Source organism: Oryx dammah, unplaced genomic scaffold (assembly GCF_014754425.2).
Source record: "Oryx dammah isolate SB20612 unplaced genomic scaffold, SCBI_Odam_1.1 HiC_scaffold_1, whole genome shotgun sequence".
In the NCBI taxonomy this organism is placed as follows: Eukaryota; Metazoa; Chordata; class Mammalia; order Artiodactyla; family Bovidae; genus Oryx; species Oryx dammah.
In genome coordinates, this window is record NW_024070185.1 from 28,156,645 (window position 1) to 28,182,916 (window position 26,272).

The window sequence follows — 26,272 nt, forward strand, 5'->3', positions numbered from 1 at the left end:
CTGAGTTTCTTCACCCCTGGCAGCCTGACTGGCTGTGTATGTGGTAGCTGTTGTTTAGTCACTCAGTCGTGTCTTACTCTTTGCAACCCCATGGACTGCAGAACGACAGGCTTCCCTGTCCTTCACCATCTTCCTGAGCGTACTCAAACTCATGTCCATTAAGTCAATGATGCTGTCCAAACATCTCATCCTGTCCTCCCCTTCTCCTGCCTTCAGTCTTTCCCAGCATCAGAGTGTTTTCCAATGAGTTGGTTCTTTGCCTCAGGTGGCCAAAGTATCAGCCTCAGCATCAGTCTCTCCCATGAATATTCAGGATTGATTTCCTTTGTCGGCAAAGTAATGTCTCTGCTTTTTAATATACTGTCTAGGTTTGTCATAGCTTTCCTTCCAAGGAGCAAGAATCTGAAGAGATCTGAATCTCAATCTTGGGGAAGTAATTGGTGGGAGAAGGCTCTTCTTCTAGTCTCCAGTTCTTGCATTGCTCATTCATTCCTCCTCAGCCTAGAGGTTGTTGCTCAGTTGCTAAGTTATGTTTTCTTTGCGACCCCATGGCCTGCAGCACGCCAGGCTTCCCTGTCCTTCACAATCTCCGGGAGTTGGCTCCAACTGAGTTCTCTGAGTCTTTTTAGTGAGTTATCAAACTTGACAGTGGTCATGGAAACCCCTGAATTTGCAGGCACCTGGTCAGAGGTGAGGGTCACCCTGGGGACCACCACACTTAGAGACTGGTGTCTGAAGTGAGGCCAATTATGGAGGACTGTGTTCTCAGAATTTTCAGCTTGACAAACTTGTTAAAGGAGGAAATTTTTGTAGGAGCGAGCCTTTGTAACCAATAGAAATAGAGCTTGGAAAGGATTTTAAAACAGATGGAATATGTTCAAAGACTCTATTATCTTTATTGATCTTGTAAGAAAGGAACACTAGTGCACTTAACCCCAAGCTCTTTCACTTTAGAACTAACTAGTGATCTCTTTATTACAAATATATTTTCCTGACACCAACACTTATATAATGTTGAAAAACATTACCATACCATTTGACAACTCCATAGAGATATTATCACAAAAAATATAACATTGATTGTTCCCTTTAAACTGGTACTAAATTTGTGGCACAGTAACTGACTGCTACCAGCAGGTTGAACAGAGATAACTTATCTTGATTAATTGATACTTGCTTTCAAGATAAATTTCAATGTCACCCAAGTTTCATTTTAGCCCACAAAAGTATCTTCACAGAAAAAAAAAAAACTTGAAACAATTTAATTTAACTAAGGAAAACTTGGATTTGATTTGCATTTAAAAGCTGAAGATTTGAGGAACTGTATTCTTCTATACTCAAGACTTTTCATTTTATGCTTTCTAAGAGGCTTGAAAAGTAGAAGTAATCCTACATGTTTATGGTTCAGAAAATACTTAAACTAGATAAGATGTCTAAGACTGAGTAACTCGTCATCTAAAAAATTTCATGAGACAGACAAACAATGGTTCAAAACAGAGTCATCAAATGTTGTACTGCTTCCTAAGGAAAGCGTGTGCTGCCTAAGGGAAATAATGATGCACTTAGATTTCTGCAGATTTCTCTGGGAGCTTTACTATCACTAAAAAGACCTGGAAAAATAAGTATCATGAGACTAAATAATCTGGCTAATACCCAAATCTCTGATTCTGTGAGCTCTTCCTAGTAGAAATGGAATCTACTCTGTTAGTTTCATCTGGACACTTTACTCAAAGTAGGTTAGCATTCGTTCATGTCACCCTGCTCAAATTAGAACTCCAGAATCTTTAGGCAGTTGAACAGTCACTATGCCCACTGATGATCTTCTACCAAAAAACAAACAAAAACAAAACAAGAAAAGCTGACACTTGCAGTAGTTGGAACCACTACTATCAAAAATTATACTCAACCATAGCATATCCAACATGGTGTAGATCTGAGTTGATTACATCCCCAAATGATAATGTTCCTCCAGATTAGCCTGGAGAATGATACAAGAGGAGACTGGGAATTTGAACCAACACAATTCTCACGTCCCTGTGTTAAACAGTAACAAAATAAAAATATTAGTTTCTCGTTGGGGAATATAATGTGAACTAACTAAACAACTTATTTACCAAAACTGCTAGCTCATCAAGATTCACTTCAAAATTCTTCCTTCATTGAGTCCACTAATCCAAAGCTATTAAATCATAAACTCTGCTCAATCTCAACTAGTTCCCCACCTTGCAAGACCTGATCAGCCCAGGTCTTAAATTTCTGTTAATGCCTCTCCCTAATTTCCTCATTTTGAGGCACCCCTTAGACCCTGTCACAGTGATGTTTTCCCTTAAACAAAAGTAAAGTAAAATAAATGTAGCTTTTCTGATCAATCCCTGGAGAAGGGGAAGGCTACCCACTCCAGTATTCTGGCCTGGAAAATTCCATGGACTATATAGTCCGTGGGGTTGCAAAGAGTTGTACACAACTGAGCGACTTTCACTTTCTGATCAATGGGTTTTCTGTGTGCACGTGGGTTTTGCAAGTGTGTTTTCTGTTACAAGGGGTCAACAGTTGATACAAGCAATAAACAAATATATAGCCTGCCAGATGAGGGTAAGTGCTACCAAAAAAATAGACAAAGAAGTAGGGAAGAAAATGCATGTGGGTGGGGGTGGGTAGGTCGGGTGTTCCAATTTTAGATCAGGTAATCAGGGAAGGCCCCCATAAGTGGATAACATTTGAGCAAAGACCTGTAGGTGGTGAAGGAGCAAGCATGTAGCTATTTAGAGAAAGAGCATTTCTGAAAGAGAGACTAGCAACTGCAAAGGATTTGAGATAGGAACTTGCCTGACATGTTGGAGAAGTAGCAAGGAGGCCAGTTTGACTAGAGAAGAGAACAAATGGCAGAGATTGGATATAAGGAATAAAAGCTAAAGGGAGGGAAACTTCCCTGGCAGTCCAGTGGTGAAAAGCTAAGATCCCACATGCCTTGTGGCCAAAAAATCAAAATATAAAACAGAAACAATATTGTAATAAATTCAATAAAGACTTTAAAAATGGCCTACATTCATAAAACAAAAAAGCCAGTGGGACAGTGGGAGGTAAATGGTTTGTATAGGGCCCTTTCTCTAAATGACATGGGCAACCATTCAAGTGAACTTTACAATCAGTTTATCAAGGAATTAGAGTAAATTTTTAGATCACTTGGGGGATAATTGACATTTTTACAGTATTAAATCCACCCAGCCAGGAATATATTTCTCCATCCTAGATTTTCATTTCCTTCAGTAAAACTTATATAGTTTTTGCCCCATAATTTTATAAATTCTTATTAAATGTATTACTAGGTTTAAAAAGTTTGTTTTTGTTTGGATTAGTTTTAGTTTGGGGGATTTTCCTTCCAGTACATTCTCTAACTGGACCACATCTCAGTTACAACTGTTACTCTAAACTCAACCACTATTCTGACCTCTATCATGACAGGTTAGTTAGTTTTGCCTATGTTCACCTTTATATAATTATTAGGATTTTTTTTAAAAATTATTAATTTTGAATGTATTCCTCTTACAGTCAGTTACAACAGTTCAGAATTAACTCTAATAGCCATTTTCTTAGGATATTTTGGTAATAATTCTCTCTAAATAATGATGATTTGTACTCTTTGGTCTTGGTGAGTGAGTTGAGTGAAAGTTGCTCAGTTTGTATCCAACTCTGCGACTCCAAGGACTGTAGCCTGCGAGGTTCCTCTGTCCATGGACTTCTTTAGGCTAGAATACTGGAGTGGGTAGCTTTTCCCCTCTCCAGGAGATCTTCCCAACCTAGGAACTGAACCCAGGTCTCCTATATTTGCAGGCAGATTCTTTACCAGCTGAGCCACCAGGGAAGCCCTTGGTCTTAGTAGTTATAGATTACTTCTGTCCCCTAGCTTACTGCATTGGACAGAATTCTCAGAACAATTTAAATAAAAGAGGCGGTAGTAGTCATGTATGGATGTGAGAGTTGGACTGTGAAGAAAGCTGAGCACCGAAGAACTGATGCTTTTTAACTGTGGTGTTGGAGAAGACTCTTGAGAGTCTCTTGGACTGTAAGGAGATCCAACCAGTCCATTCTGAAGGAGATCAGCCCTGGGATTTCTTTGGAAGGAATGATGCTAAAGCTGAAACTCCAGTACTTTGGCCACCTCATGCGAAGAATTAATTCATTGGAAAAGAGTCTGATGCTGGGAGGGATTGGGGGCAGGAGGAGAAGGGGACGACAGAGGATGAGATGGCTGGATGGCATCACTGACTCAATGGACGTGAGTCTGAGTGAACTCCGGGTGTTGGTGATGGACAGGGAGGCCTGGCATGCTGCGATTCATGGCATCACAAAGAGTCGGACACGACTGAGCGACTGAACTGAACTGAACTGAGGGCTTCCCTGATGGTCCAGTGGTTGGGAGTTTGCCTTGCAATGCGGGGGTCGCCAGTTCAATCCCTGGTCTGGGAAAATCCCATATGCTGCAGGGCAACTAAGCCTGCACACAGTAGCTGGGGAGTACCACCTGCTGCATCTAGAGAAAAGCCCACGCAGCAGTGAAGACTCAGCACAGCCAAAAGTAAATAAATAAAAATTTTTTTAAGATAAAAAGCTTTTATTCATGGCAATAATGTGAACTAATTCTTACATTTAATCTCTTTAATTTTGACTTATTAGAAATTATTTTTATATTAAGAAAGTATCTTTTTCTAATTTCCTATTTTTTTAACCAAAATTCTATTTTTGCATCTTTAGTGAGCACTGTAAGTGGTATGCTGAACAAGAAAACCAGCAGAATGTAATTAACATGGACCTATGTGTTATTTCCCATGGTCCCTTTAACTTATATTCAAGGGGCAAGGTTTATTGCTTCCCCCTGGATGAAACTCAGTTTTGACTATTCTGACTACTCTTTGGTGACTGGAAATCCAGGCATCATTGTAGAAGGCAATAAGTTTTTAATATGCTTTTATATGTTTTAGTGTCAGCATTATACTGAATTTGTATAATGAATCAGGGATCTTTTCATACTCATCTTTAAATACTAAAAGAATAACCTTTCTTTGAAAGGTTGATAAAACTCAACTTTAATCTTGCTGCTGGGTGGTCTTTTAGGAAGGAAGTATCTGATTTGAAAAAACCACAAGGGCTCCTAAAAATAAACTGTGGAAAAACTACAGGGATTATGTTGGAATTTGAATAATTACATGAAGGGGTAAGAAGAGAAATCAACTCGCTACTGTTAATGGGGTTCTTTTTCGTTAATCATAGAGAAAATATTTGCATTTCGAATTGCATAAGGGAGAGATCTTTGTTACAGTCAACAGAATATTACACTAGGTATTTCAAGCAGAAAAGTATGTTATATTTAATGCAAGAGTTTACTGAATAATTGGAAGAGCTGGAGGAAAAGGCTTTAGGTTGAATGTAGTAAATCATTAACATTGGTGGCCTGTAATGAACCATGCCTCTTGGTTGTGGAAGTCCTGTCCCTTGAATCTGGAATAGCCTTGTATCTTATTGTGACTTTTTTTAACCAAAAAATGCATCATTAGGTGATACTGTGCCAGTTCTGGGCCTAAGTATTTGGAAGGTGTGGCAGGTTTTTGGAAGATCTTATGTGCTGGGTAAAGAGCGTATAAGAGGTGCAGCCACTCTAAGGGAGAAACCAGATGCAGAAGCTACATGGAGAGGTGGGGGCACAAGCCTCGATAGTGAAGACCTGAGGAATCCAACCAAACGCAAGCATCAAGGTCCCCTGTTTCTTATGACCTAAGTTAAGCCCTTCCAGCCAGCCTTTCCTATGACCTAAGTTGAGCCCTTCCAGCCAGCCTCTAGCAATCTGAAGTAACCTAGCTGAGGCATCAGATGTGTAAGTTTCACTTATATCTTGAATGGCGTAGCCCCCTGCAGGTACCACATGAACTCTCTGTGCTTCCAAGGTGGCTCAGTTCAATTCAGCTCAGGTGCTTAGTCGTGTCTGACTCTTTGCGACCCCATGGGCTACAGCATGCCAGGCTTCCCTGTCCATCACCAACTCCCGGAGCTTGCTCAAACTCATGTCCATTGAGTCGGTGATGCCATCCAACCATCTCTTCCTCTATCGTCCCCTTCTCCTCCTACCTTCAGTCTTTCCCAGCATCAGGGTCTTTTCCAGTGAGTCAGTTCTTCACATCAGGTGGCCTAAGTATTGGAGTTTCAGCTTCAGTATCCGTCCTTCCATTGAATATTCAGGACTGCTTTCCAGTGGTAAAGAATCTACCTGCCAAGCGGGAGATGGAGGTTTAATCCCTAGGTCAGGAAGATCACTTGGAAAAGGAAATAGCAACCCACTCCAGTGTTCTTGCCTCAAAAATCCCATGGATAGAGGAGCCTGGCAGGCTACAGAGAGCTGCAGAGTCGGACACGGCTTAGCAAGTCAACAGCAGCAGCAGCAGCACCTCTACACATCTCTTCATAACTTCTGGTGGCAGATTGTTAACCATGGTCCACATCCTTCTGCTCACACTCTCTTTCTATTAGGGCCATAGAATATACTAGAATATAGAATATACTTTCTTTCTAATTTCCTTTCTACTTCAACAACCCCTCTCTCCTACTAGTAAGTTCGGACAAGAGGTCTTCATTTTAGGATGAAGAAAGAGATCTGTGGATACAGAGTAGTGATAGTTGCACAACGTAACTTTAAATAATGTTATTGAACTGTATGCTTTAAAATGGTTAAAATGGTCAGCTTTATATTTTACCAGAATAAAAAAGAAGAAGTGTTATCTTAAATACAGCTCCTTTAGCTTTTGTTAAGTAATATGAAAACAGGGGAAAAAAATTCCTTGAAAAATGTATGGTGCTATGTGCTCCATCGTGTCCGACTCTTTGCGACCCTATGGACTGTCGCCCACCAGGCTGCTCTGTCCCTGGGATTCTCCAGGCAAGAATACTGGAGTGGGTTGCCATTTCCTTCTCCCAGGGATCTTCCTGGCCCAGGGATGGAACCCACATCTCCTCCATTGGCAGGCGAATTCTTTACCACTGAGCCACCAGTGAAGCCCCAGGAGGCAAGATACAGAGCCAGTGAAAAGATCTGAACTTGAACTTGAGAAGCTTTACCAGTGTAAGCAGAAGTGAAGCGACCACACTGAATGAGAAGCTGAGTTTCGCATCTTTCCCAACCAATTCTACATCTTAGTTTTCTCTTTACCTGAAATGTCAGTGAAGAAAACACATGACAGCTTCTTAAAATCACTCCTGCACAACTTTTTTGACCATTTCCTCAGCCTTGCCATTGTTTGGACAACTGTACCACGGGTACGGGGTACATACCTATCCACACTTGACCTTTATGATGAGCATGGTCATATTTCCTTTCTTAATTCATATATACTCAGGTAAAATTATAACTGTAGTCTAAGTAGTTTATGGTATTTAATATTTACACAAAGAGGAAATGTATAACTGCAATTTTATAGGGACTTCCTTGGTGGTCAAGTGCTTAGGACTCCATGCTCCCAACGCAGGGGCCATAGGTTCAAGCCCTAGTCAGGGAATTAGGATCCCACATGCTTTGCAGATGTGACTAAATAAATAAATAAATATTTTTTAGATGAAATTTTATATACCTGCATAGTCCTCAAAAGTTGTTATGGAATTCATCAGGGATGATGCTGCATAAGAATAAAATGCTCTAAAACCACTATCAATGCTCTGCTTGCTCATGATGTTAAATTATAGATGTTATGATGAGAAAAGTAGGCTCAAGTAAATGCATGCAAAACTAAGTAATTCTTAATCCCAGAAGTCCTTGTCATTGAAACACTGCAAAAAGGAAAATAATCTCTGAATAGAGTTAGTATAAATAAAATTACAGTCTGGTTTTCTAAGTTCTGAATTTATATTTTCACAACCATCTCCTATTTTTATGTAGTTTTTTTTTATTTTACTTTACAATTCCTATTTTTATGTAGTTTAAAATTATTAATTTATCTTCCTTTACAAATATGTTTATATAGCTTTCCCCAACACTATTTGATATTGATTAAATCCCGTGTACTAAAACAACTACTTTTACTGTTCCTAGCTGTATACAGAAGGTCCCCAACTTACGATGATTCCACTTACAATTTTTGACTTTATGATGGTGGGAAAGTGATCCATATTCAATAGAAATGGTACTTCAAATTTTGAATTCTGATATTTTTTTTTCCTGGGTTAGTAATAAATGGTTCAGATGTTCTTGTGATCCTGAGTAGCAGTATTGAACTTCTGATCACCAGGGTAAACAAACAGTACTCTTAGAAGCATTCTGTGGCCATACAACCAGTCTGCTGTTCACTTTCATTAGAGTAGTCAATGGGTCACATGAGATATTCAAAGCTTTATTATAAAATAGGCTATGTGTTAGATGGCTTTACACAACTGTAGGTGATATAAGTGTTCTGAGCCTGGTTAAGGCAGGCTAGGCTAAGCTATGATGTTCAATAGGTTACATGTATTACATGCATTTTTGACAAGGTATTTTCAACTTACGATGGATCTGTCGGGGTGTTGCCCCCTTGTAAGTCTAACTATGTTTGGAGACTTCATCTCTCTCTCTCAACATTTTTAAGACAAAGAGACAGAAAATAATGAAGTACATATAAGAACTGAACAATGCCTTCACCCAATAGGGCATAAGGCTAATAAAACTAAATGCGTGTATGTTCAGTCATGTCCAGCTCTTTGTGAGCCTATGAACTGTAGTCCACCAGGCTCCTCTGTCCTCGGGATTTCCCAAGCAAGATTATTGGAGTGGGTTGCCATCCCCTCCTGGAGGGAATCTTCCTGACCCAAGAAATTGAACCAGTGCCTCCCGCAGCTCGTGCACTGGTGGGTGGATTCTTTACCATTTGAGCCACCTGGGAAGTTCCACATATAATTGACACTTATTGAATATTTACCCAACAAAAGCAGAATATACAGTCTTTTCAAGTACCCTTGGAATATATATATTAGACTGTATCCTGGACCATAATATAATCCTCAAACAATGTAAAAGAATTGAGACTTCCCTGGTGGTCCAGTGGTTAAGATTTCATGCTTCCACTGTAGAGGGCACAGGTTCCATTCTTGGTCAGAGAAATAAGATCCTGCATGCAGCGCTGCCAATAAATAAATAAATAGTAAAAGGACTGAAATCATATATAAAGTATAGTCTTTGTTCCTATTTACAGATAACATAATTGTCTATGTAGAAATCCCATGAAATCTCACAAATTTTTTTTCTAAAACTAATAAACGAGCTCAAGAAGGTCTTAAAATACAGGATAAGCATACAATATATACTGGCAGTGAACACTGAAATTAAAACTACAATAGTTCCAAAAAATTACCTACTTAATTGTAAATCTAACAAACCATATATGAGGTTTGTGGGCTGAAAGCTACAAATGATAATGAAAAAAATTAAAGATGATTTAAATTAGTGGAGAGATATACTGTGTTCATGAGTTAGAAGACTCAACTTAGTGAAGATATCAAATCACCCCAAATTGATGTGTAAGTTTATTTTTTTTATGGGTAAGTTTAATTCTTACCAAAATACAAATTTCAAAATTGATATAGACAAGCTTAGGGCTTCCCTGATAGCTCAGCTGATAAAGAATCAACCTGCAATGCAGGAGACCTGGGTTCGATCCCTGGGTTAGGAAGATCCCCTGGAGAAGGGAAAGGCTACCTGCTCCAGTTATTCTGGCCTTGAGAATTCACTGGACTGTATAGTCCATGGGGTTGCAAAGAGTCAGACATGGCTGAGCGACTTCTACTTTCAGACAAGCTTATTCTAAAAATTTTATGGAAAAGCAAGAAATTATAATTGCCAGAAAAGAACTTAAGAAATAAGAATAAAGTAGAAGGAATCATTCTACCTTATTTTATGATTAATTATAAAGCTTCAGTAATTAAGACAGTGTGTTAGTATTTTAGTCATCAAGATGGTGGCTCAGACAAAAACACACAATGATCAGTTAAAGGAAACAGAGAAATAATCCCACAGTGGTAGAACAATGTGATTTATCAACAGAGTATAAAAGCAGTTAAATGACAAAAGGTTTGTTTTTTCAGCAAAGGTGCTGGAATATTTGGATATCCATAGGGGGGAAAAAAAAAAAACCTCCATCTAAACTTCAAACCTTAGCCAAAAATTAACTCAAATGGATTATAAAATTAAATATAGGATGTTAAGTTATAAATTTTTCAGAAGAAAACAGAAAAATCTTTGGGACCTGGGGCATGATAACAAAAGCATCATCCTTGAAAGAAAAAAAAAATGATAAATTGGACTTAATCAAAATTAACAACTTTTAGTTGGTGAAAGATCTGGTAAAGATGAAAAGACAAGCTACCGACTGGAAGAAAATATTTACAGATCACATCTGACAAAGGATTCTTATCTGGAATATATAAAGAATGCCAAAATTCAACAATGAAAAAACAATCCAATTTGAAAATGGGCAAAGGACATGAAGAGGCATTTCACCAAAGAGATTACACAGATGGTAAACAGGCACATGAAAAGATGCTTACTCTCACTAATTACTGCTGCTGCTGCTAAGTCACTTCAGTCGTGTCCGACTCTATGCGACCCCATAGACGGCAGCCAACCAGGCTTCTCCATCCCTGGGATTCTCCAGGCAAGAACACTGGAGTGGGTTGCCATTTCCTTCTCCCAATGTACGAAAGTGAAAAGTGAAAGTGAAGTTGCTCAGTCATGTCCGACCCTCAGCGACCCCATGGACTGCAGCCTTCAGGCTCCTCCAATCATGGGATTTTCCAGGCAAGAGTACTGGAGTGGGGTGCCACTGCCTTCTCCGCTCACTAATTACTAGAGAAGTAGAAATTAAGGCCACACTGTTAGAACAGTGAAAAGAAAAAAACACAATTCCAAATGGTATAAAGGTGTCTAAAAGCTACATCTCTGATAGATTGTTGGTGGAAATATAAAATAATATAGCCATCCTGGAAAACAGTTTCATAATAAACTGAATATGCAACTACATACAACCCAGTAATTGCACCCCTGGGCATAGATCTCAGAGGAATGAAAAGTTATACCTGCACAAAAACTACACACAAATGTTCACAGCAGTTTTATTTGTAATGGCAACTATCTGGACAACCAAAATATCTTTCAATAGGTGAATGGCTAAAAACAAACTGTACAAAAAAAAAAAAAAAAAACCTGTACATTTATACCACAGAATCTACTCAGATATAAAAAGCAGCAGCTGGGTTTCCCTGGTGGTCCAGCGTTTGAGAATCCACCTGCCGATGCTGGGGACATAGGTTCAATCTATATGTGAAAATTCCGCATGCCACAGGGTAACTAAGCCCATGCATCACAACTACTGAGTCTGTGCTCTAGAGCCCATGAGCCCCAACTACTGAGCCAATGCACCTCAATGAATGAAGCCTGAGTGCCTACAGCCTGTGCTCTGTAACAAGTCGCCACCACAATGAGAAGCCCAAGCACCAAAACAAAGAGTCGTCCTCACTTGCCGCAACTAGAGAAAGCCCACAGGCAGCAAGACCAAATACAGCTGCTGCTGCCATGAAGTCGCTTCAGTCTTGTCCGACTCTGTGCGAACCCAAAGACAGCGGCCCACCAGGCTCTCCCATCCCTGGGATTCTCCAGGCAAGAACACTGGAGTGGGTTGCCATTTCCTTCTCCAATGTGCGAAAGTGAAAAGTGAAAGTGAAGTCGCTCAGTCGTATCTGACTCTTCGCGACCCCATGGACTGCAGCCTACCAGGCTCCTCCATCCATGGGATTTTCCAGGCAAGAGTGCTGGAGTGGGGTGCCATTGCCTTCTCCGCAAATACAGCTAAAAATAAATAAATAAAATTTTTTTACAAAGCAATGACCATTGGTATATGGAAAAACTTAGATGGATTTCAAAAGCAGTAAGATGAGTGGAAAAAGCTCATTTGAAAAGGTCACATACTGTATGATTCCACATATACAATGGAAAGAAATGACAAAATTCTTTCTTCCCAGTTGTTCTCATGACCACCTAGATTCATTAATGCCTCTCTTATCCCATGTGTCTGAGAATGACTCTGCTCATTGATAAATCTAGTTACTGCCTCACCAACTAGTACAACTGTAACCATTTTAATGGAAATCAATTAAAGAGTTGATGTGTATCCCCAGAATTGAGCAATGTTAATTCCTTCCTTCACATCTTTTACATACAATGTGCACAAGGCCCCAGACTAACACACAGTATTAGTAATACAAACTTATTGCTATGAACAGCAATTGATGGTCCAGCACTGCAGTCCATGGGGCTGCAAACCGTTGGACACGACTGAGCAACTGAACATAACTGAACTAGTACATCCTGGTTTTTCCCTCTTAAGGACCAAAGTTCCAAAATACTTTTGATTTCCAGAGGAAGCTAGGCCTAGACCAGGTTTATTACATCTCTGACAACTCTTTAAAAAAAATTTTTTTCTTTGACTGTGCTGAGTCTTAGCTGCAGCATGTGGGATCTAGTTCCCTGACCAGAGACTGAACCCAGGCCCCCTGCATGGAAGCATGGAGTCTCAGCCACTGGACCACCAGGGAAGTCCCTGAGCTATTTGATTAATGTTCTTTATCTTCCCCATATTCTTGCTTACTTCCTCACCACAAGGCTTAAAATATCACATATAAGAAAACAGTTCAAAAAAAAAAAAAAAGAAAACAGTTCAGTACCAATTGCTGTTCATACCAATAAGTTTGTATTACTAATACCATGTGTTAGTGTGGGGACTTGTGCACATTATACATAAAAGAAGTGAAGGAAGGGATTATCATTGCTTAATTCTGGGGATACATATCAACTCTTACTTACAAATGATTTCCATTAAAGTGGTTACAGTGAATGTACTTGTAGTCTATGAATAATGTCAGTGCTTTTAAAGGGTTAACCTTTAAGTACATGAAATATTCACAAAGTCAAAACAAATATAAGTACCCTTGAGAGTCTTATCTGCTTTCTCAGCTTAAAGGATGAGGGACTGTCAAGAGTTTTTCACCTACCCCTTCCTCTCATTTATTCAACAAATATTTATTGAGACAAATTTTATTGAGTGCCTGTGAATGCCAGGCACGAATCACCAAGATAGTGCCTTCCTCCAAGTATAGACGAGTCAGAAAAATCGTTAATGAAGAAATTATGTCACGGTAAGATGAGGTCAGACAGTCTTTCATGGGAAGATTTTGGGTTTGAGTCTACGGCTAGAAGGAGTTAAACAGAATAGGCTGGTGGTAGGGACAAGCTGCGAATGGAGTGGGGCACACAGAGACTGTGAGGAAATTTGAAGCTGGAAATACTTTCAAGTCCGAAGACAGAAGGTGGAAGAGTGCTGGTTTTACTTCCAGCATCTTTTTCTAATTACACAGTGTTGCTTGCCCCCTGCCCCACCTAGAGGAGGTGTGGGATCACACAAAGGCGGGGACTTGAGAACTGAAGGGCTCAACTGTTGCCTTGGCCATCTGAGTAGATGTTTATTTTGGATAAGTTGTAGAACTTCTGTGTGTCTGTTTGCTCATCTGTAAAATGGGGATAGTAACATCTGGATTAAATGAGAGACTGTAAGTCAAGCTTCTCTGTCAGTTCATTCAGGTCTCCTTTCCCCCTCTCCTTGGCTTTAGTTGGTTTGAATATTGTATTTTCTTCTTGCAACTTCCCATTGCTCCTCTAATTTCTTGCTCTACTTTTTCCGGCATCCACACTAAGAAGGCTAACTATGGGGGAGGGGTGCATCAAGCATGACTGGAGAGGAGCACAAGTTTACAGTAGTTTAGAAAATCTCTCCAAGTGGCTCTCATGAGCCCAACACCCCCGCCTCCCTCTCCCCCTCCTCTCTTCCCCTCCCCCTCCTCTCTGGAACTGCGGCTCCCAGGGATCCTGGGCTTTTGTTCTCTAGAGGCTTAAACTACCACCTGTTTTGCCCTGACTTATTGTTTAAAGGGAATCATTCCTTGTCTACAGACTATCAAAAATCAAAATTGCCAGAACCTGCAGACAGAAAGAGCTAAATTTGTACTTTTTCTCTTTTCAGTATTAACACTAAAACATCAATGCTTTCATATTTTCCCTCTATTTTCCATTTCTTTTCTGAGGATCTCCTGGCTCCCAGTAATCACTCTCTTTACTTATTGATACTATCATAAAGCGTTAATATAAATTATCTCTTAATATTAATTGTAATTTATCTATTAATATATACCTGTCTTCCCTACTTGATATTAAGTACCTGTGGTCTGTAGTGTCTTCTACAGCAGTAGTTTCTCAAACTTGAATTTGCCTAAGAATCTTGTTATGGGGATCTTGTTAAAACACAGATTCTGATTTAGCAGGACTGGGGAGGGGCTCAGTTTCTTCTAACAACTTCCAGGTGAAACCCCTGGACCACACTTGGAGTTGCAAAGCCTCACTGGATTTAGAACAAAGCGGGTGCACATGAGATGGTTGTTAGAGGATGCCTTGGTTTCTCCTACTCAGTGCTTGGAATTTTTCTTCAATACATCTTTCTCCACTTTTTCCTGTGCACTATTTATGACTAACTGACAATTATTTCTTTGTGTACTTAGCTGTGCCCTTCCTTCCCTCTTTCATAGTCAACAGTCTCGTCCAGAAACCAGTCACTTAGGGAGTACAACAGAAATCTTCAGCCTTGTTCTACTGTCATCTACTTTGTATCAAGCAAGGTTAACTTTTTAAGGAATCATCTTTACCTTTGTTGCTGAGTAAACTATAGTAGCTCCCTGGTATGTATCATATCAAACTCAAATTTAGAATGAGAAGCTTCAAAACATGCCTCCAACCCTTCCTTCTCTTTTGCCACTCAAGTTTCTCTTTTGCAGCGCATGGAGCCCTTTGCATGTTGCGGAGGTATGAGTCAGTCTCCTGCAAGACATTTTGCATTGGGAATGTCTTCTTTCATTCTTTTTAAAGGCCAATGCATATCTCTTAAAAATTCTCAATTTTTACCAACTTAATATGAAGCATTATTTGATTTATTCCCAATTGTGAATTCTTTGTTTAGAGAAGTATGAGCTATGTACTATTATTTACATATTTTAATACTTTTATACTTTTTTCATATTTTCATTTAGTTGTAAATGAGAACTGTCCGTACTTCTCGTTCATTGTCCTATCCTTAGCATCTAAGAGTGCTTGAGACTTAGTAGGCACTTTGGGTAAGGGGACCCTCAATAAAGGATGAAACAAAATTTAAGATCAGTTTGTAACAGTTTTCAAAAGGCTTTCATTGCTACATTTATTGGGAACCTGGGTGAATTTTAATGGTTAAATAAGACAATTCTGGTGTTCTGATACAGTAAAAATATCAAAATATCAACTTACATCAGAAGGCTGGACTTAATTACAACCAACTTATTAAAAATGTATTGGCTAAAGGATTAAAAAAATTTAGAAATCCTTTGAAGAATATTTTGAGAGAGAAACATTTGAGGTTTAGTGCCACCTACCAGCTACCATTTTACTAGGAAAATAAATTTTAGATGCAGCCAAATTTTGGTAATGCCCAAACCCACATCCTATCTAAATGGCTTATGCTTTCCTGTCATTGTTTTCTAGCCTGCAGGTTTTGCATTCGTTAGGATTTCATATTTCTTAATAGTTCTTGGTGCTTTAAATTTAAAAGAAATGGGGCTTTCTCATAGTACAATTTCAAGGAAAAGGAGACTGCAGGGCCCCTTCAGCGAGGTTTAAGAGGCCTGCAAGCTGCACACCGTGCAACCGCCTCATGCTCCGATTTCATCTATGGGTTTTTGTACAGTTCGTTTTTGGATGGTGCAAACAGCCCAAGTGCAGCATTAAAAACCTCTCCACCCTGGGAAACGACGCAAGAACACGCAGCTTTCGGCTGCCAGGTTCTCTCAACACACAGCCAAGAGCTGGAGGCCCGGACACCCGCCCCCAAATCCCGTCCACAACAATCGTTTCCTCCCTCCCCGCCTTTTACATACAGTACACATACAAATACACACACGCAGAGCAGCCAGCAGGGGCGGGCCGGGCCCGACCACTCCGCAAACCGCAGGGGGGAGCCACAGCGGGTCGAACTGTTTGCACCCACTTCTTTGTTCTTCGCACCCGTCTCTCTCTCCATCAGGCTGCAAACGTTAGGCAAAAGCGAACTTGGGGATCTAGGGTGTCCTGAAGCTCCGCGTTGAGGCTACACACCTTTGGCGGGCGCTGCGTTATCTCCCCCTCCGTCGGCGAGCAGTTGGTCCCGCCCCAGTGCTAGCGGGCGCCGAGCGGGAGCCGCGCGGGAGCAGCGCAGCGACGGCGGCGGCGGCGGCGGCGGTTGTTATTCGGAGCCGTTGAGACGGCTCTGCGGCAGCTGGTGGCGCAGGTGGCTTGCGTGGACGCGGACAGAGGCGGCCGGCCCGCCACCGCAGCCTCAGCGCCCGCGGCCCGGGCAGGTGAGCGGGCGGCGGGGACTCGCCCCGCCCCCCCCCCCCGCGGTGGCCTCACTCCCGGCTCTAGCTGGGAAGTGGCCGCGGCCCGCCGGGGAGTCGCGGTTCGGCCCGGGGCTGCGACCGTCGGGAAGAAGGCTGTGGGAGAGGCCGTGTGTGGATGGAAGGGCAACGTTCCCCTGCCTTTTGCCATCTTTTTTCTCCCCCCCCCCTCCTCTCGCCGACCTCCCACCCTCTTGGGTCTTCAGCTTCGGGGGAAAAAAAGACTGAGGAACGATGGGGCGGGAGCAAGGGGAATAGGGGACTGAGCAGCATCTCTGCCTCAGGTGGTGGCGTCTTTTCGGTCGTGGAGCGGTGGACCTTGCGAAGCCTGGAGGGCCAGCTCTGGGGCTGCGGAGGCCGCGCACTCACGGGCCAGGAGCGGGAGGCGGCTCTCCCCCTCACCCTCCCACCCCCCACCCCTGCCCCTCCGCGGGCCTCCCCTCCCCCGTCGCTCCCCGTACGGCCCCTCCCTCCGGGGTTCTGAGCTTTAACCGCCCTCGGTGCTCTCCCTCGCAGGCGCGTCGGGGCACCCCGAGGCATCCTCCCCCTCCCGCCGTCCCGGGAGCCGCGGCTCCCGTCCGCCCTCCCGCATCCCCTCGCAGTCCGCACCGCCGCACCTCCTCCTTGGGCTTCGGACCCTCGGCCTCGCCCCTGAAACATGACTCGCGACTTCAAACCTGGGGACCTCATCTTCGCCAAGATGAAAGGTTACCCTCATTGGCCAGCTCGAGTAAGTGATTTCTAGCCTTCGCGTTTAGCGGTGCTACCTTCCTCAGAGGCCTACTTCCTACCCTTTTCTCTTTTTGCCCCTCCTCGTATCCTTTCTCTCCCTCGCTTTCCTTTAGTCTCATTTGTAACCTGATCTTTTTTTAGTTTTTTGCCCACTAATCTTCTATGCAATTTAAAAATCCAGGTGTTTTGGCATACTTAGGTGTTTTCCTATGGTTGTTGACAGACTTTGGCAGGTTTTCTTAATAGGAAATATTTAAAGATGATACCATTCTTGTTCCATTGTAGGTGAAAACAAATACGGATTTGGTGTTTTAAAAAAAATTGGGGGCTTCCCTGGTGGCTCAGACGGTAAAGAATCTGCGACATTTTCTTAATTTTGAATAAAATCCAAAATAGCAATGGAGTCTATGCAAACTATTGGGTGTCAAAAGGTTGTATGGAATTAAATTGAATTCATAGGTATTCTTTCCTGTTTTATAGTTAATGAGACCTTCTGGATTGACTGGTTCAATGAAAGCTAGGACTGGGTATTCTGGAAAATTTTACAATAAGGGAGCATCAGAGAAAGTCTAGAAAATTCGTTTTCAAGTTTTTATTGGTGAAGTTTGCCTTATGACCTTGAAGAAGTTGTTCCACCTCTGATTGTTTCCCATAGGTGAAAGGAAGAGTAAACCCACATTCCTTCGTTTGCATGTAGTCCAGAGAGGTGATTCAGAACTCAGGATTTTTTTGACATTTAGGAATTGAGACTGTCTTTTAAAAGTACCATTTTCAGAAAAAAGATCTTTTAGCTTATAGTAGGACTCAGGTTCTAATACAGTGATAGAACCTGAAAAAGGTTGAACTCAGTAAGCTCAAGAGCCTTTTTATATAAACACATGATATTCTAAAGCTGTAATTTCCACTAATTTACTCTTTTTCAAGAAGTGTGTTTCTTAAAGATAATTAAATCCTATAGTTTTAATTATGTCAGCTGGGAGGAAAAATAAGCCGTTGGTTACAGAGAATCATGGAGTTGCTGAGTGCTATCTAAGTGTAAAATGTTCACCATTTCTTAATTTTTCCCATCCAGCTGTAAGTCAGGTTTATAGATTTCCTTCCAGCCTGGAAAGAATTTTTTCCCCCTAGTCTATTAAGTCTACCTTTTCAGTTGGAGTCTTAGTGGAAAAATCCTTAAGCATAATTCTTGTCTGTATATTTGACACTTTGTTTCCTTTGTGATCACTTTATTTTAACCTGTGTGCGTTCTTTGACTTCCAGATAGATTGTAAAGTTCTCAGAGCAATAGATGTAAACTGAATTTCCTTATCATCCCCACCCCCCATCCTTACTATGTAAGTCATGCACTAAAAAACTTTCATGTTTAAGTGGAGGATAGGCAAACTGAGAAGGTTTAAGGCTCCTCCAAGATAACATTTTTTGTGGTTTGAGCATGATTATTTTGAGGTGTTAGAAAATCTGAGGTTATGGGATACATCTTCATTCAAATTTCTATGTAGCAGTGTAGTTTAAAACCAATGGAAACTCTTTAAAAATCACTCTTCTAAAGCATCTTCCCTGCATGGTTCAGTCTGTTAGGTGACCAACAGTGCTAGTAAAGCAAAATAAGGTAGCTTCAGGAGGGCCAGGGTGTTTTATTTAACAAATGCTGCATTTACCAATTCGTATTGAAATGGAAAATTTTAGTCTCTTTTACCCTTTTTTTCTTAGAAACAGTTGCATTTGGATTTGATATTGTCTGTGTCACAGACACACACACACATATATATATATATATATATGTGAGGAAATTAGGTTCCTAAGGATGTTGGGTGCTAGTGATTCTTATTGATGGCTGAAACCTTCAGACTACCAACCAGTGAAATCACCCTCATGGTCTTTTCTTAAACCATTTCTTTATGATCATACATAAAGAGCATAGTAGGTCTTCTGTTGGTCGTACCCTTCTTAACAAAGTCAACAGATTTTTAAAAATTGAAATGTCTGAAATCTTGAAAGGAATGAAATAGAAATTTATTTCTGTTCTAATTTTATTTCTATTTCTAGAAATATATTATGAAATTTAAGTAAATAATGAAGTAGAAATGTTAAATTCTGGCTAAGTACTACTGTCTGATGGCCTTAACTCTGATAAAGTAACAACTATTATAGGTGTGTTTGACATAGCAGTACCTGATACCATCTTCCTTACTTAATTAGAAGTATTAAAATGTTAAAAGAGAAATGAAAAAGGAATAGATAACTTCATGTTGCTCAGCCATGTAGGTCTAAGATGTTTTCATAAGTATATGTTTCAGATTTGAAAAAGTACTGCTTTAACCTTTTTAATGTCTGGTTTTACATTACTCCAGTATTTGGATAGCCTCTCTATGGAAATAACATTTAAAATTTTTGAACAAATTCAGAGTTCCTTATCTGGAGTACTTAGGGCCAGATTTATGTGAACATTCAGAATTTTGGGGTTTTAGAATGGTAGTGATGGTCCACATATGGTACATCTTTCTGTGATAAGGTCTAGGATGGCAAATGATAATCTAACACGATATTTCTGCAGAGAAGCATCAGTAGAAATGCTAGATGGATAAAAGAAATGATGGAATAGCTTCAGTTTCTATGCAGGTTTTGCTGTCACGTGAGTTTTGAGAAATATACTGGTTTTCAGAGCTTCTTGAGTTTCAGAACTGAGATAAGGGATTGTGGACCTGTAGAACTGGTCCATTTCATAGCAGATACCTTTTTGGATGTCTTGTTTTCAGTTTACTCTGGTGTGTTTAAGTGTGTATGATTTAAAAGATTTTAATTTTTCTGATCTTTCTTTTTTTTAGGTAGATGAAGTTCCTGATGGAGCTGTAAAACCACCCACAAACAAACTACCGATTTTCTTTTTTGGAACTCATGAGACGTAAGTCCTTTTAGTTCTAAAGGCAAATCAGAGTTAATTTAGCAGGTTCATTGGGTATATAACGGAAAGCAAGTAGGGGTTAATTAACAGAGAAAATAATAAAGTAACAGAAAACATTAAAATCATCTTTGAACTTGGAAAAAAAGTCTTCACGTGTCCCTTTTAAATTTATTTTTATGTTAAATTACACACTGCAGGTTTAACTTTTACTGGCATGGACGTCCTTAATCATAAAAGATGTAGATTGATCCTCTCAGCAGTCAGAAAATAACTGATGAATGAGAAAGTGTGTAAGGAAAGTTTTAACAAGGTGTTCAGTATTCATATTTAGTGTAATTAGTGCATTTTGTAGTGATGACTTGACACCCTATTTTAGGCTTTGTGATTTTAGCCACACTAATGGTATATTGTGGGAAAGGTGAAAAGAAATCTGACTAGTTCCTTCTCTGTATATTTGTATGATTCTGTTGTGACAGCAAGCTACTGTTGTTACTGCTCTGCTGTCCCTGGTGGATTTCTGGGCAGAAACTGATTTGGAGAAGCAAATTAATTTCTCAGACATTGTAGCTGAATACTGAACTGTTACTTCTAGGTGCGGAGGATTAATCCAGGGGCTATCTTATTCTGAAAAATAATATTACTACATGCTTATATTTTAATAGCCTTACAAGTAGCATATAACCTCACCAGTTTTGAACTTTAGGTTTAGAATTTGCAGTAATTTTTGGTAGACTTGTTTACCTCGGTTCAGGTTAAACAAAACTGGGGTTATTCTAGTTAAAATTATATAATGGTATGGACCTAACAGAAGCAGAAGATATTAAGAAGAGGTGGCAAGAATACACAGAAGAACTGTACAAAAAAGATCTTCACGACGCAGATAATCATCATGGTGTGATCGCTCACCCTAAAGCCAGATATCCTGAAATGTGAAGTCAAGTAGGCCTTAGAAAGCATCACTACAAACAAAGCTAGTGGAGGTGATGGAATTCCATTTGAGCTATTTCAAGTCCTGGAAGATGATGCTGTGAAAGTGCTGCACTCAATATGCCAGCAAATTTGGAAAACTCAGCAGTTGCCACAGGACTGGAAAAGGTCACTTTCATTCCAATCCCAAAGAAAGGCAATGCCAAAAAATGCTCAAACTACTGCCCAATTGCAGTCGTTTCACACACTAGTAAAGTAATGCTCAAAATTTTCCAAGCCAGGCTTCAGTTATATGTGAACTGTGAACTTCTGGCTGTTCAAGCTGGTTTTAGAAAAGGCAGAGGAACCAGAGATCAAATTGCCAACATCCGCTGGATCATGGTAAAAGCAAGAGAGTTCCAGAAAAACATCTATTTCTGCTTTAGTGACTATGCCAAAGCCTTTGACTGTGTGGATCATAATAAACTGGAAAACTCTTTAAGAGCTGGGAATACCAGACCACCTGACCTGCCTCTTGAGAAACCTGTATGCAGGTCAGGAAGCCACAGTTAGAACTGGACATGGAACAACAGACTGGTTCCAAATGGGAAAAGGAGTACATCAAGGCAGTATATTGTCACCCTGCTTATTTAACTTATATGTAGAATACATCATGAGAAATGCTGGGCTGGAAGAAGCACAAGCTGGAATCAAGATTGCTGGGAGAAATATCGATAACCTCAGATATGCAGATGACACCACCCTTATGGCAGAAAGTGAAGAGGAAGTCAAAAGCCTCTTGATGAAAGTGAAAGAGGAGAGTGAAAAAGTTGGCTTAAAGCTCAACATTCAGAAAACGAAGATCCATGGCATCTGGTCCCATCATTTCATGGGAAATAGATGTGGAAACAGTGTCAGGCTTTATTTTGGGGGCTCCAAAATCACTGCAGATGGTGATTGCACCCATGAAATTAAAAGACACTTGCTCCTTGGAAGGATAGTTATGACCAACCTAGATAGCATATTCAAAAGCAGAGACCTTACTTTGCCAACAAAGGTCCGTCTAGTCAAGGCTATGGTTTTTCCAGTGGTCATGTATGGATGTGAGAGTTGGACTGTGAAAAAGGCTGAGTGCCAAAGAATTGATGCTTTTGAACTGTGGTGTTGGAGAACACTCTTGAGAGTCCCTTGGACTGCAGGGAGATCCAACCAGTCCATTCTGAAGGAGATCGGTCCTGGGTGTTCATTGGAAGGACTGATGCTAAAGCTGAAACTCCAGTACTTTGGCCACCTCATGTGAAGAGTTGACTCATTGGAAAAGACTCTGATGCTGGGAGGGATTGGGGGCAGGAGGAGAAGGGGACGACAGAGGATGAGATGGCTGGATGGTATCACCGACTCATTGGACACGAGTTTGTGTGAACTCCAGGAGTTGGTGATGGACAGGGAGGCCTGCCGTGCTGCAATTCATGGGGTCACAAAGAGTCGGACACGACTGAGCAACTGAACTGAACTGAAGAGTGTCTACAATGACAACATTTGTTTAACATTGCTTAGCTACTGTATGAACTTGCAAAAAAATTTTTTTAATAGCTTTATATGTAATTTACATCATAAAGTTGTGTAAAGTGTAAACTTTAGTGGGTGTTAGTATATTTACTTCCATAACCGTTAGCAGTCACTCTTCATTTCCTGCCCCCTGGGCCTAGATACCCATTCGTTTACTGTCTGTCTAGACTTGCCAGTTCTTGACATTTCATATTAGTGACATCATGCAGTGCCACATAATTGTCTTCTTTAAAATCCAGTTTTGAGTTCAGAATTGTGTTGGCCTTCATAATTATTTTGAGTATAAAAATTTGAATATACTTTGAATATAAAAATTTAATTAAAAATGAGTTTCTGATTATCTGGGATAATCTGCCATTTAAAACTTTCATAAATTCAATAAGGAAGGTATCTTTTAATGAAAAATTGTTTAATCTCTATTGGAATTTTAAAGTGTGATCCCAGGTCAAGCTGCATCCTACATGGAAACAGCACCTGGGAACTTTAGATAGGCATGCAAATTCCTGGACCCCACCCACCTAAGATTCAGTGAATCAGAAATGGATGTGTGGAGCCCAGCAGCCTTATTTTAAGTAGCCTTCCAGATAATTGGAATGCATGCGAAAATTGAATACTAACTATATCAGAGTAATGTGAGTTAGACATTCCCTAGAATTTCTATGTATCCTTATAGTATTACAGACCTGGAGAAGGAGATGGCAAGTAGAACTCTGTGGACATAGAAGCCTGGCAGGCCACAGTCCATGGGGTTGCAAAGAGTTGGACATGACCGAGTGACACATAGTATTATAGAACACATAGTCATTCTTACGGTAAATTTAGAAGAATGATCATCCCTTCCTCAGCATTTAAAAATGAGGATTTTTATGTTGTAAATATCTGTAGATTATAAATCAAAACAGACTATGCCAAAGAACTAAATTTTCATAAGCATTGTTTGGTTAATAACATAACAGTGGTATTATTTAGTGGGAAATGAAGATGGTGAATTACTAATATTCAAAAATTAGAATATATTCAGGAAATTAAGCTAATGATACTAAATTTTCATTTCAAAATGAATTTGTAGTTTCTATGCCTCAGTGATCTCATAAATAAACTGTTACCTTTGGAAAGGCAGTGCTCTTGTATCTATTAGTCTGGTGGCTTAACGTTTTGGTATTTAAGGTTAATTTTTAGAAACTGAATTGTGAGTGTTTGCCTTTTTCCCCCCTCAGGATTTGGGAGGGCGGTTATTTGAACCTTTCTGTTTGGAATTTGCATAAGTTGGAGTTTAATCCAGGAGCCTGTAATTAAGAAGATGGGAAAAGAAGAACATGGAAGAAGAAATGACAATTAGAAAACTAGATATTCATAAAAGTGAGAAGTAGTGTTAGTCACTCAGTCATGTTCAGCTCTTTGTGACGCCACAGAGCCTGGCAGGCTCTCCTGTCCATGGAATTCTCTGAGCCACCAGGGAAGCCTAGTTATTTGTAACTGATTTGTAAATTAAGATTTTTTTTTTTTGTGAAGTTAGAGCAGAATCCCTTTGTAACTGCATTCATTTCCTGAGCTACAAGCATTTGATTTTTCATAATTTTTTACGCCTTTCATGGTTAATTTATCCACCAAAGTTTTGAACACTATTTAACAGTGAGCTCTTAAACGTATACCAAACATGATGGGCTACTAGATGTTGTAAAACTAATATATTGGAAGCAGATTCTTAGTAAATGAGACTGACAAAGATGCAGTGCTTTTTGCTGGAGCCAAAAATCTTAGTGTTATCCTTCATTTCTTATTATAGTCTTATCTTTTTCCTCCCCATATCTAGTCAGTCAGCAAGTCTTAATTCTTTTCCTTTAACATGCATTCTGATCTGCTTTCTTCCACTGCTCTATGGCAACTTAAGTTCAAGCCGCAGTTACTCTTAGGAATAGTGTCCTGTCTCTATCTTGGGCTCAGCTTTCACTCTTCATATATAGTCTGAGTGATCTTGATATTTCAGTCAGATCATGTCATTTTCTCTGTCCAGAGCCTTTCAGTGACCTCCTTGTTAACCTTAGCAACAGACAAAACCCCCAAATTCTGTCTATAAATGCGGTTGTTAAATTCTTACTTTTTGCAAGGGATGTTGGAATCTTCGTTCCCTGACCACAAATCAGACCTGTGCCCCCTGCATTGGAAGCTCACTTTCTTTTTTTTTTTTTTTTTATTTCAGTTGGGCTCTGATTATGATATTGTTGTGGTTTTTGCCATACCTGACATGAATCAGCCACCGGTGTACATGTGTCCCCCATCCCGAACCCCCCCTCCCACACCCCTCCCTATCTCATCCCTCTAGGTTGTCGCAGTGCACTGGCTTTGAGTGCCCTGTTTCATGCATCAAGCTTGGACTGGTCATCCATTTTACATATGGTAATATATATGTTTCAATGCTGTTCTCTCAAATCATCCCACCCTCGTCTTCTCCCAGAGTCCAGAAGTCTTTTCTTTCTATCTGTGTATCTTGCTGTTTCTCATATAGGGTCGTCATTACCATCTTTCTAAATTCCATATATATGCATTAATATACTGTATTTGTATTTTTCTTTCTGATTTACTTCACTCTGTATAATAGGCTCTAGTTTCATCCATCTCATTAGAACTGATTCAAATGCATTCTTTTTAATAGCTGAGCAATATTCCATTATGTATATGTACCACAACTTTCTTATCCATTCATCTGCTGATGGACATCTAGGTTGCTTCCATGTTCTGGCTATTATAAACAGTGCTGTGATGAACATTGGGGTAAATGTGTCTCTTTCAATTCTAGTTTCATCAGTGTGTATGCCCAGCAGTGGGATTGCTGGGTTGTATGGCAGTTCTGTTTACAGTTTTTTAAGGAATCTCCACACTGTTCTCCATAGTGGCTGTACTAGTTTGCATTCCCACCAGCAGTGTAAGAGGGTTCCCTTTTTTCCACACACTCTACAGCATTTATTGTTTGTTGACTTTTTGATAGCAGCCATTCTGACTGGTGTGAGATGGTACCTCATTGTGGTTTTGATTTGCATTTCTCTGATAATGAGTGATGTTGAGCATCTGTATGTCTTCTTTGGAGAAATGTCTATTTAGTTCTTTGGCCCATTTTTTGGTTAGGTTGCTTATTTTTCTGGAGTTGAGCTACATGAGCTGTTTGTATATTTTTGAGATTAATTCTCCGTCAGCTGCTTTGTTTGCTATTGTTTTCTCCCATTCTGAAGGCTGTCTTTTCAGCTTGCTTATAGTTTCCTTCATTTTGGAAAAGCTTCTAAGTTTAATTAGGTCACATTTGTTTATTTTTGCTTTTATTTCTATTACTCGGGGAGGTGGGTCATAGAGGATCTTGCTGTGATTTATGCCAGAGAGTGTTTTGCCTATGTTTTCCTCTAGGAGTTTTATAGTTTCTGGTCTTAGAAACTATTTAGATCTTTAATCCATTTTGAGTTTATTTTTGTGTATGGTGTTAGAAAGTGTTCTAGTTCCATTCTTTTACAGGTGGTTGACCAGTTTTCCCAACACTGCTTGTTAAAGAGATTGTCTTTTCTCCATTGTATATTCTTGCCGCCTTTGTCAAAGATAAGGTGTCCATAGGTGTGTGGATTTATCTCTGGGCTTTCTATTCTGTTCCATTATCTCTATTTCTGTCTTTGT

At 40.1% G+C, this 26,272-nt stretch overlaps 1 protein-coding gene across 5 annotated transcripts in view; it reads left to right on the forward strand.

The window, feature by feature from the left end:
* Window positions 1-16,306: 16,306 nt before the first annotated feature.
* PSIP1 (PC4 and SFRS1 interacting protein 1) overlaps window positions 16,307-26,272 on the forward strand; it is a 39,139-nt gene continuing 29,173 nt past the window's right edge. For 4 of the 5 annotated variants that reach the window (XM_040240042.1, XM_040240059.1, XM_040240075.1 and 1 more), the window contains exons 1-3: window positions 16,315-16,470; window positions 17,023-17,236; window positions 20,064-20,140. In XM_040240042.1, coding sequence (XP_040095976.1) covers window positions 17,165-17,236; window positions 20,064-20,140 — 149 coding nt within the window. In that variant the 5' untranslated portion in view covers window positions 16,315-16,470; window positions 17,023-17,164. Of the gene's footprint in view, window positions 16,471-17,022; window positions 17,237-20,063; window positions 20,141-26,272 lie in introns of all 5 variants that reach the window. The other variant, XM_040240066.1, reaches the window with a different exon arrangement.